The following is a 12,881-nucleotide window of genomic DNA, read 5'->3' on the forward strand; positions in this document are numbered from 1 at the left end:
TGTCTCTGCTTATTTGTTTTTCAGATATATGTTCGGTAAAGGTGCGAAGCGAAAGCTGGACGAGGATGAAGAGGGGCTGGAAGGCAAAACGCTGGAGGCGCCGGTGGCGGGAGGGGGGCTAGGCGTCACTCCAGAAGGTCTTTCGAAGGTGTCGTACACCTTGCAGCGGCAGACCATCTTTAACATCTCTCTGATGAAGCTGTACAGCCAACGGCCGCTGGGAGAACCCAGCCTGGAGCGCCGCGTCCTCATCAACAACATGCTCCGCCGCATCCAGGACGAACTCAAGCAAGAGGGCTCCCTGCGGCCACTTCTCCTTCCGCCCTCACCGCCACCCGACGACCCCATGGACGAAGGCTTCCGTGAGGCGCCGCCATCTTTCGGCGTTCTGTCAGCGGCAACGAGCACACAGGTATCCCAGCCTTCTGCACTGCTGATGCCAGCGATTGCTCCTCCGCCTTCACCCCACCCAATGGTGCCTCCCAACTGCCAGGTATCCCAGGCCTGCCCCAGCCGTCTGGAGGCCTGTCCTGCCCCTTTGGAGGCCTGCCTCACTCCTGCCTCTTTACTGGAGGAGGATGGTGGAGATTCAGCCTTTTGCGCGGTATCTCCACCCACCCCTCCGCTGTCACCACCCCCAGTGCAGCCTCCCATTTCAGCACCTCTGAGCCAGGCCCCCTCTGTCCCTGTGCCTGTCTTTTCCTCCTCTCTGAGTGACATGGAGTTGGGTCCTCCTACAGCCATAACAAGGACAGCAGCAGCTAATACTACGACCATGACTACCTCCCCAGCTCCCACACCAACCACCCAACCCCTCCCACCTACACCCACCGGCTCACCCAGAGACTGCAGGACTACGGGTGCTAAACCAGAGGCAGCTGCCGTTTTCCTAGTGGAAGGCCGCTGTGCTGAGCTCCGGCCAATGGACACTCTTCCTGCAGTGCCCCCAGGTGGCCTGGTAGACGTTTCCTCCTCTCCTTCTTGTCCCCCGTCCTCTTCCTCGCCCTCGCCCTTTCTCTCAGACTTGGCGTTGGATGATGTCCTGTTCGCCGACATTGACACATCCATGTATGACTTTGACCCTTGCACGACAGCAGGGGGAGCAGGGGGTGGGACAGCAAGCACCGGCGGCCTCGCCAAAGTGTCGCCAGTGGTGACGGCGGACGACCTACTCAAATCATTGGGGGCACCGTACAGCGGCCCTGCCCCCCAGGTTTCAGCCAATCAGCCTTTCAAAATTGATCTGACAGAATTGGACCACATCATGGAGGTGTTGGTGGGCTCCTGACTCAAGGATGCCCCCCCCATGAGAAACAGTTTAATCAGACTGGAATGAAAACGTGGGATCGATTTTTTTTCCTGGTTGTTGTTTTTACATTTTTTTTTTTTTAAACTCTCTTCAAAAGTCGGTAATTGTAAACATCGATGGTGATGTCAGTTAGTACTACTATGACAACTACTACTACTACTACACAACACTGTGCATGCACTGTCCTCGCCTTTCCAAATATGGAAAAGAAGTAACCGGGAAACAAACACATATAATTGTATTTCTATACTTGTGAGGACCTCCTTTGACTTCCTTCATTCCCGAAACCTAATCCTCTTTGTAATCTTTAACTTTAATCTAAGCCTTAACCCTAAGGAGTAACTGTAAATAGAAGCAATGAAATTGTCCTTGTTGTGGACAACTCTATCTACCCTTGTGGGGACACTTACTCCTCACAGGTAAAGAAATACAAGCATAAACATGAGACACACACACACACACTGTAATTATGGCTTTTAGCAGATGAGTGCCTTTCAAAATGACCACTTATTCAATTCCTGTTTTAACAGTATTTTTTTTTTTTCGTTTTAACAGCCTAGAGAGGTCACTCCTTAATGTTTTTTGTTTAATTTATTGTATTGAAACTATCGTTAAGTAAGGTAATTTCTCATGATCAAATAGTAATTATTTAATCTCTATCTTATTACAGATGCTATGTTTTATTTGTAAAGCAAGCATAAAAAGGAATATGTAGTTTTACCAGTGTGCTAGATGACATATTAGCTTGGCTATACGATTACAGTTTGGGAGTGGCTCTGCGACGCCTCGCCGATGTCTTGGTAAACTCTTTTTTGTACTTCTCCTTATCAGCAAGCACATATAACTGTGCTGGATGCTGTTTTACATAAGTTCGGTCATAGGAGCTGGTTATCATGATTCACTTGCAGCAGAATTCAAATGAGCTACACCCACAGGGGAAAGCTCGGCGTGTTTACATTGGAAGCAACAGCAGAAGCAGCAGCAGCACCGACTCATGGCTCCCAGTCGGATGTAGATGATGTGAAAAGTGCAGCCTAAGCAGAGGCTTAGGGCTCACTACACGCATGTTAAATTTAGCTGCGCAGGCCTGAAAACAAAACAGCTGTTACCCCATTGCAGGGAAATTCACTGTGGTACCACTGCAACTCTTGGAATTACACAAGAAAAATGTGGGCGGTTAGTAGGACTATTATTTTTTGGGTGAGGTTTAGTTCCCTCTGATTTAGCAACACAGGTGACTGGCAAATTGTAGCAGGACATACAGTATTAAACACACCCTGAGTATGTTTACTTGTGCTTAGAATAGAAGCCCTAAAGTGCAAAATCTCATGGTTCTGCAGGACAATTTTGAGATTGCCTCAAAAAGCTCACGGGCCAGGAGGTCTAAATCTGACTCGTAAATAATAAGAATGCGGGTGAAGTAGGAAACCCAAACCACAGTGTTAACCTGATACTGCAACCATGCAAAGTGTTGTTTCAAAACACTTCCAACCCCCACCCAGCAGAGGTCACCAGTGAATATTTATGGCACTAAAACACAAAACTGGCAGTTAAGTGATTCTGAGTAACAGTTGTCTGTGGGTTTATCACTGCAAGGTACATATTACACAGAATCATCTAGTGAAAGTATAGAAGGGGCACCAGAGAGCACAGCTTTAATGTTAGTCACCATTGTAGCTGCTGTGTGCTGTATTTTCTCATCATACAGCATCTGTCAGAAGAAGCGTTTCTGGACACTGCAATGATCCAGAGGGCCGGGGAATGCCACCGGTGGCTATTTTGATTATGGAAGCGTTTTTCAGCAAGTCACCGTAAGAACCCCTGAACCCTCGTGTGTTTGCCAGCACAGCTTTGCGGTGGTCTCGCGGTATCGTTCGAGAACATTGTGTTCCAGTGGAAGATCATCAGCTTCCCAGGGTACATTTGACTTCAACTAGCTTGTAAAAGAATGGCATTTTAAACCGAAGCAGAGTGTGAGCCGAGCACATGGCAGCACCAACTAATACCATTTCTAGATGACCGTATCTTGTTGCTTTCACCATATTTAAATTTTGGAGTGCTTGTTTTTCTTTCCTTTTTTTAAATTGTCAATGAAGTTATTTATTCGTATGGATTTTCCCCCTTTTTTTGTAAATATATTTATTTTTTATGTGAACATTTGGATTGTAAATGTGTGTACAGAATGTGTGGTAGGAATGTACTTCAAAAAGGAATGTATCCGAGTGTGGAACTATGGGGTGGAAGCCATTTTTTTTATATACATAGGTAATTATATTATCTTGTTTATGTTTGTTTTGTTGCATTGTTATTGTTTTTTGTTTTTTTGATTTCTGGGGTGGCGGCCACAACTTTTTACATCTTTTGTACTCTCTTGTTCATCACTTTCCAGTTGAAGGCGAAGAGTTCATGCAGCAATACTCAAAAAGCCCATCTCAAACCTTCAGATGTCAAGTCTCCAAAGCCTGTCAGATGCTCTGATGCCAAAAGTAATGTACATAGTATGAACAACATTCAAGGTTCTGAGTCTTTTTCGATCAGTGTTTGTCACCGAATCGGTTTAAGCGCTGTCCGAGCGTGCGGCAATTTCTAACCGCAGATAAGGACTGACCACAGTCGAGGCTGAGTCCCTCTGCAAAGGCTGTATTTTACACAGACCTCAGAGCTGTGCCTTTTTCTATGCAATAGAACACAAACACACAGAGAGAAACTATCAGCTGATCACTGTATTGGGATCCAAATGTGGACTGTAGATAATATATACATATATATGTATATATGTATATATACATATATATATATATATATATATATATATATATATATATATATATATATATATATATATGTGTGTGTGTATGTGTGTATATATATATATATATATATATATATATATATATATATATATATATACACACATATATATATATATACATAATAAATGAAATAAAAGTACAGCTGTCTATGAATTTGAAACAGTCTTACTTTTGTAGTTTTATATTTATATATATATGTATGTATGTATATATATATATATAAATATATATAAATATACATATACAATAAACTGTAAAAAGAGCAGGTGTCTGTTGTGTCTCCTTGTCTTTGTTTTTTTGACGTGTACATGATTGAACATGAGTCACTGTCAAAGGTGGAGTGATGACAAGCAGAAGTGGAATACAACTAATAAACTGGTTCTTGGCTTAGTTAAAAAAGATGAGGGAAATTTTACCACAAGTTCAACTTATGTGTGTAATAAGACTCACATGATGAGAGGGTTATGCACAGTGCCTGTGAAGAAGATGGCCATGAGGTGTAACCGAAAGCTCTGGAAACAAACTTTAAAAAATTAATTAAATTGCAAATCAAATGTATTTATATGGCACCAAATCACTGTCACCTCAAGGCACTTTATATTGTAAGGTAAATACCCTACAATAACACTGAGGAAAAATATCAACAATCAGATGACCCCTATGAGCAAGAACTTGACAACAGTGGGAAGGAGAAAACCCCGTTTAACAGGAAGAAACCTCAGGCAGAACCAGGCTCAGGGAGAGGCAGCTGTCTGCCATGACCGCTTGACCAGAAAGAGTTCCAGAATTGACGACTTCCACTCGTTTTCTTGAATTTCTTCAATAACCAGGTCTCTTGAGGCTGTTGAGTATCCTTGCTATTAAAATTGTTGAAGATCTGAACAATCTGGGTACACTAAACACTACAAGAGGTAGTTGCCTCATCCAGAAGCACAACACCGCCTTACAATGACCATAAAGGTTATGGATAAGTATAATAATAATAATGACTAAAATAGTAAACCTTTACTGCTTTTGGTCAGGTTTGGGCCTCGGTGCCTCCCAAAAGGACCAGCTCTTTCTTGCTTGTCCTTGGGTGACAGCTCAGCAATCTCCAAGAGGAAGCTAAGTATGTGTCTTTCCCTGTTTTCTTCCCCCCTGCGGTTTACAATGGCAGGGCGCCAATGTTAGCCACTGTTAAACAGCCATGACTCCAGATCCACAAGCCGGTGGTTATTTCCATTATTCAGGCCACACAGCTGTGAGGGGAAGGGGGACAGTCTGTCTCTATTGGTGGAGACATGCAAAGTTTAACTCAACTTAGCAACAGCAGCACTGGGGTCAGTGAGGACAGAGGCAGGGAAACAGAGAACTGCCTCTGCGTGTGTCGTCTGAATATTGCCTCTCTCTCCTTTGAATGTATTAGCTGAAGGCTCCGCTGATTTTATTGTCATGCTTTCCTAAAACATTATATTTCACTTAGATTTTTTTCACAGTCATAGAAAATGTGTGAAAGCTGTTGCACCATCTGAAACAGCAACAGGCTGTCAGTTTAGTCATTATAAAGGAGTGAAAACAGCGCTATTCAACGTAAGCAATTCCCATTGAAACAAACTAATCAGACATTACAGTCATGCAAACATCATCGACTATAAAGGTCAAAAATTGATTGAGCGCCTAACAATGTCTGACATTATCTGATTTTACATATATGATACAATCTTTCAAATGATTTATATGTGGATCCAAGATATTACAAACCATGTTTAAAAATATATTTTATAATAAAAAGAAGGTCAAATGAAATTTTAACACGTTTTTTATACTTACAATTGCTACTCAAACATCAAGAATAATAAAGATAAACATCTTTATTAGACACAAAAGCCAATAAACTGTTTAAGGAAAATGAATATGAAAACCTTTCCAGCAGCAAGGCCGCTCCCTTTATTCGTACTTTCATGGCTTACCTTTGGGCAGCTGCGTCTTTACTAAACCAACTGCTCTCCAATGGGATCACCTTGTGGTCAAACACCAGCAGTGCAACAAGCCTAACAGTTCTTATCTTCCAACAGAAGAGACAGCTGAACCTTTAAAATGATGGAAATCTTTTTCCCTGTCGCTGCTGTTCCGTCTAAATGTGACGCTTTAAGAAAAGAAAAGGTGAAAGGAGCTGGTGAATAGCGCCCTCTAGGAGCCGCATAGCGCTGACCATGGTGCTGACAGGCCTCTGCTCTCCATCCACTATTCTCATTCTTGCACCCTGATTGGTCGCTTGCTTCAAGAGCAGATCTTGTATTCCACTGACTATTAAAGGCTTGTAAATAAAAATAATTATAATGAAAGATTAAAATAAAATTTTAAATTGCATGCAGAAAGGATTTATACGGTGGCCCCTAGAGACAAAGCATGTATAAACTCCAAAACACTTACAAATTCCAAATAGCACGCACAAACTCCTCAACACATACAAAATCCAAAACACATGCAAACTCCAAAACACATGCAAAATCCAAAACATGTACAAAATCCAAGACACGTACAAGCTCCAAAGCTCCAAACCACGTACAAAATCCAAAACACGTGCAAAATCCAAAACACGTGCAAACTCCAAAACACGTACAAAATTCAAAACACGTACAAAATTCAAAACACATGCAAAATCCAAAACACGTACAAAATCCAAAACACGTGCAAAATCCAAAACACGTACAAAATCCAAAACACGTGCAAAATCCAAAACACGTGCAAACTCCAAAACACGTACAAAATTCAAAACACGTACAAAATTCAAAACACATGCAAAATCCAAAACACGTACAAAATCCAAAACACGTGCAAAATCCAAAACACGTACAAAATTCAAAACACGTACAAACTCCAAAACACATACAAAATCCAAAACACGTGCAAAATCCAAAACACGTACAAAATTCAAAACACGTGCAAACTCCAAAACACGTACAAACTCCAAAACACATGCAAAAGACAAAACACGTACAAAATTCAAAACACGTACAAACTCCAAAACACATACAAAATCCAAAACACGTGCAAAATCCAAAACACGTACAAAATTCAAAACACGTGCAAACTCCAAAACACATACAAAATCCAAAACACGTGCAAAATCCAAAACACGTACAAAATTCAAAACACATGCAAACTCCAAAACACATACAAAATCCAAAACACATGCAAAATCCAAAACACGTGCAAAATCCAAAACACGTACAAAATTCAAAACACATGCAAACTTAGGGTTGCCAACCGTCCCTTAAAATACGGAATCGTCCTGTATTTCGAAACAAAAGTACACGTCCCGTATTGAGCTAATAAGGGACGCACTTTGTCCCGTAATACAGTGAGAACCAAAAGTAGTCTATAAATGTTTATGGAATTAACGCCTTGTTTGAAAACATAATTCCCAGCCCCTCTCCTGCTTTGTGACCAATGAGCTGACAGCACACTTATGACAATTCGAGTATGACAATTCAGATTACCGCTCATCTCATTGGTCGAGGAAAGGTCGCTTTCGGAGAAAATACCGGAAGACAACAGGTGACCACAACAAGAAGCATGGCCAACAGGGAAACAAACGCCGACACTGCGGTGCAAGTCTCGGACGACAGTACACCTAAAGCTGGGCAAACACTGTGCGATTTTTTCAGTCACGTTATTCAGCTCCTGCTCAAACTGCACGATTGACTCACAGGGGTTAGAAGTTCATAGGTCACGATGTACTCTCACACTGTACCGCCCGATGCTCTGATGCGACCTGAGTGCTCACACTGTGCCGCTGTTGTGCCAAAGTAGTTACCCCCGCCATAAAATGAAGGTTATAACAGAAAATCTGTCGCTCTCTCTCTCTGTCTTTCACTCACACAGACACACCACCACCATCAACTTTGCTAAATTGCTAATGAAAAACATTGATCAGGCAGCTGTGATTAAGCAGCGATGTAAATCCAACTATTTTCACGGTTGTTGTGGTCGTGATAATTTTGTGAGGCCACATCGAAAAGGCTCGGATGAGCTTTCCAAAGTTCTACAAGTTGTGCCTCCATCGCTTGTGTCCAGATCACACGCTGCACTGCCGTGCTGCTCCATCTTTTTCACCGACGTTTACGTGTTTGCGCGCGAGCAGCTGCGGTGACACCCTCACGAGCGATTGATGATCGGGAACTGGTCGTGAGGTGTTAATCACTTCTCGTTACCCAACGTATACTACATGACGCACGATGAAGGCCAAAATCGGTCCGATCACTCAAAAATCGGCTCAAAATGGGCCTAAAACCGCACAGTGTAAGCCCAGCATTAGAGCAGCAATGTTTGTTTCCCTCAGACAAAGGGAAGAATGGGAAAAGGAAAACACCTGGCTGGAAAAAGTTAATATGGGCATGTGCAGTGAATATCAGCGCTATGTGGCCAGAAGTGTGATAATATAATTTATTTTGTGTAATAAACAACTGCAAGGATAGATGATTACAACAAATAGATGACTAATACATAAAAGTAATACATAGGTGAATAATGATGATGAGTTATGATGCGTAATCATGGGAACAAGTGGGTTTACAAACAGGAGCAGCTGATTAGCATTAGAAAAGCTGAAATAATACCTCAACTGAAGCCAATTGTACTAAATGCACTAAATAGAATAGAATAGAATTCAACTTTATTGTCATTGCACATGCACAGGTACAGGGCAACGAAATGCAGTTTGCATCCATCCAGAAGTGCTTTAGTGATATAGATATATTACAATATATATTAGCAATAATATAGATATGTGAGTATATTACAGAAATGGGTCTATTATGGTATGTTATAATGTACACGGTATGAAGTATGTTGTGAATATTCTATAACTATAAGTATGTACAGGCTATGAACAGGATATAAATATGAAAAACTATACAGAATATGAAATAAATAACTTTACAGAATCTGAGATATACAGCTATACAGAAATGGGAACTATGCAAGTTGTAAACAGTTGTAGGATTAAAGATTATCGAATGTACAGAATGATTATTTACACAGAGCTATACAGTAGTGCAGTTAAGATAAGTGAGGGTGTAGATAGTTTCTACAGAGGCTATATAAAGTGCTAGTGGTTGTGAGTGGTGGTTCACTCCATGTTATTATTGTGTTTGAGGGTACAGTTGTCCATTGTGGGTGTGTGTATGTTCAGTCCATGAGTTTAACGTGGGTCAGATGTCAGGAGGCAGAGTTCAGGAGTCTGACAGCTGTGGGGAAGAAGCTGTTCCGGTACCTGGTGGTCTTAGTCCGGAGGCTCCTGTGGCGCCTCCCAGAGGGCAGGAGGGTGAAGAGTCCATGTGATGGGTGACTGGGGTCTTTGATGATTTTCCCAGCCCTTTTCAGACACCGCTTCCTGTAGATGTCTTTTATGGCAGGAAGTGGTGCTCCGGCGATGCGCTGGGCAGTTTTCACGACCCTCTGCAACGCCTTCCGGTCCGAGGCAGAGCAGTTCCCGTACCAGACTGTTATACAGTTGGTCAGGATGCTCTCGATGGTGCAGCGATAGAAGTTCACCAGGATGTCTGAGGACAGGTGGTTCTTCCTCAGAGTCCTCAAGAAGAAGAGGCGCTGGTGAGCCTTCTTGACCAGCTTGGCACTGTTACAAGAATATTTTTCTTTCTATTGTTTTCTATTATTTTAAGTTAAGCAGGACAGAGTTCTTTTAAAGAAAGATTTACTTATATTCTCAAAAGTTAAGCATGACAGGCTTCTGTTTAAGAAAGAGACCTGTTTTATTGTGTTAATGTTGTCATTTTGAGCTAAAAATAAATAGCTAAATGATCATTTGTTTCACATGTGTTGATATCACAAAGAATAGAATATGCATCTACTTAAATCAACTTCAAGTCAAATGGTTAAAAAAATAATTTCACACACAAAAAAAGAGCTAGAAAATTCACCACACTGGGAAGGGTGAAGACAACTGGGTCGCCCGGTCCTGGCCACGAGGTGTCACTTATTTATTTTTCAGGGAGTTGGCAACCCTATGCAAACTCCAAATCACAACGGAAGTGCTCCAGGACGCTAGGGGCAGTGTTGAGCTCGATTTGTAAAATAAACGGCAAGTTTGTTGCAAACACATGGGCTCTAGTCTCCGTTGCGCTTCCCAGGTTGCCTAGCAACTATGATACTAACAGCTGGAAACGTGTCATACAACTTTTTTTGACAGAAATGAAGGAGAACATATTTTTTTTCATTTGTTTGTTTGTTTCTACAAGAGCTTTGTGTGATTTGATAAGTATCTGAGGCTGAGACCACAGGACAGTAAAACATGATTTTTGGGCTTCATTTCTGTACTGAACAGTCATTTAAGATTAGCTAGTAAATAACAATTAGCTAATGTTGTTCATGAGACTAAAGTCATATCACTTTGGTAATGTAAATATAATATGGCCAATATTATGGTTATTATATTAGTCATTATTAGGTATTACAGCAGTGAACATGAACTCTTTGTCAAATACTGAGCTTCAGTACAGATTCAAGTTGCAGTTATTTACATGTCTTACCACCTTAAATCTTCACTCAAAGACAAGTATATAGGAATGACTGCCAAATTTATTTGCCACTGAAGCCGAAGGATGGCATTGAATAAAACCTCTCTTGACATGCCTAGATGACATTAAAGCTTGGTTGGCTCTAAACTTTTTAAATTTGAATGAAAAGAAAACAGATTTGTTGGTGTTTGGACCCAGTGGCCCCTGTGAGTCCTCTTCTTTTCATTTGGAACCCCTGGAGGTTTATTTTAAACCTGTTGTTACTGCCCTTGGTTTTAAGTTGGACCAGTCCATTTTTATCATTTAAGGCGACTGGCAAGAGTGAAATCGTTTCTTTCTAGGCAGCACTTTGAAACCGTGATCCATGCTTTTATTTCTTCCCCTGTGGACTACTGTAACGCACTTTATGTGGGGGTCAGTCAGTTGTTACTCTGACATCTGCAGCTGGTTCAAAATGTATATTGACAGTGCATATATAGGTGTATCATATATAAGAGACAAATGTTGTTCCTTCAGTATGTTGGCATTACTAAATTTGGCTCAAATGCTTACATACATGTGTAAAAAGAAAATGTACAAGCTGTGAGCTGTTTCAAATCAAATCACTTTTATTGTCACATCACATGTGCAGGTACATTGGTACAGCACATGTGAGTGAAATTCTTGTGTGCGAGCTTCACAAGCAACAGAGTTGTGCAAAATACAATAATGTAAACAAGCAAAAAACAAGAATGGCTACATCTGAAACTAATAAATATATGTACAATATATAATAGTATATATATGTTTCTGATAAAATGAAGAGTAGACTGATGTATTAAATATTCCTTTATTGGGTGAGAAAATCAGACCATGTCATAACTGCTTTAAGTCATACAGAATAGATATCAGAGCTTTAAACAGGCTGACGTCTGCTAAATGGGTCAAACTGGGCAGAAAGTATACAAACACATAACATCCTTATAGAATATGATGTAACACTATAGATCAACTTACCTCAGAATATATAAAGCATATAAACAATTACAGCAATATGATGCAACAAACACAGCAGTGCTACTGATCCAAAATACTCAAAGCTTCATAGAACTGAAACAAACATTTATTTTTAGTTCCATTCTGCTGCTGATACAGACTTTAGGTTTCTGAACATTAAACTTGTTGCTGCCTTTCATAGTGCGTAACTTGAAGGCCCTGAGTACTTTCTCCCACACTGGAAACACTGGAATGATAAAATTATTTGAACATTACCTAATAAGACTGATTCAGGACAGACAATTAGTTATTTTAAACGTTTCTAGCAGTCCTTCACAAACAGGGAACAGTCTGTCTATTCTCTCCATCTGTCAGCTGCTGCTGGCTCTTCCTCCTCCTCTTCCTCACATACTGCTGAGATTGTCCTGGTGGATCATCAGGGGTGCAAAGCCTCACAGATGATGTAATGCAGTGGGTCCCTCAGTCTGTCCTCACTCTGGACACTTGCAGGTGTCACACATAGAAATCAAATGTGTGATAAGCTGCAGGATTCAAACACAAGTGTGACTTATAAATACATGTTCATACTTTTATTCCACAATCAGAGAGAAAGAAACAGAGAGAGTGCAGGACAGACAGACAGGTGACAGTCTCAGGTGTACACACTGCTACAAAACAGCACCAGAGAAGGAGGATTTAGTGTTTGTGTCATTACGAGTGCTAAACAAGAAGAGTTCCCAGATGGTACAGTGGACACATGTGTGACTCCTGTGATTAAAGCATCTTTCTTTCAGCTTAAGGAGTGAACCGTCAGCTGACTGACATGACTGACTTTAATTACGCATAAAATCATCACATTCTCTGTAAGATTAAAGTCAGCTATTGAACGGCGAATATTTTGAAGTGAAGGCTTTAAAACCAAGTTAGTACAAACATCGCTAATGTCACATAACTTTCCCGACATGTTGCCAACAGTAATGTTTTAATGTTCTTCATTATAAAAACATTTGCGCATAAATAAGTGACATAATATTCAGTACTTACTTCTGGAAGTTTACTCTTCGTCCGCTCCGCTTCCGCCGTTTTTTTTCGGCAAAATTATCCAAACCACCGCCGCGCTATGAAGTCTGGGATATGTTGGGCCATGAAGGCTACACAGACCCATCCTTAAAATTCAGGGAAATTAAGGACACATTTGAGGGCCGCATTTCGAGCAGCCTTTGAATTGGGACAGTCTTTGTCGTGTCGCTGTGACATAATCGG

The 12,881-nt window shown here is 41.1% G+C and overlaps 1 protein-coding gene across 2 annotated transcripts in view; it reads left to right on the plus strand.

Moving 5' to 3' along the window:
- Positions 1-4,048, plus strand: part of sertad2b (SERTA domain containing 2b) — a 42,136-nt gene extending 38,088 nt beyond the window's left edge. For both annotated transcript variants that reach the window (XM_085369580.1, XM_085369579.1), the window contains exon 2: positions 25-4,048. In XM_085369580.1, the coding sequence (XP_085225706.1) occupies positions 29-1,288 (1,260 nt within the window). In that variant the 5' untranslated portion in view covers positions 25-28 and the 3' untranslated portion in view covers positions 1,289-4,048. The remainder of the gene's footprint in view (positions 1-24) is intronic.
- Positions 4,049-12,881: the final 8,833 nt, after the last annotated feature.

Source organism: Diplotaxodon limnothrissa, linkage group LG13 (assembly GCF_057381915.1).
Source record: "Diplotaxodon limnothrissa isolate DT_005_m linkage group LG13, D_limnothrissa_male_GT1.1, whole genome shotgun sequence".
In the NCBI taxonomy this organism is placed as follows: Eukaryota; Metazoa; Chordata; class Actinopteri; order Cichliformes; family Cichlidae; genus Diplotaxodon; species Diplotaxodon limnothrissa.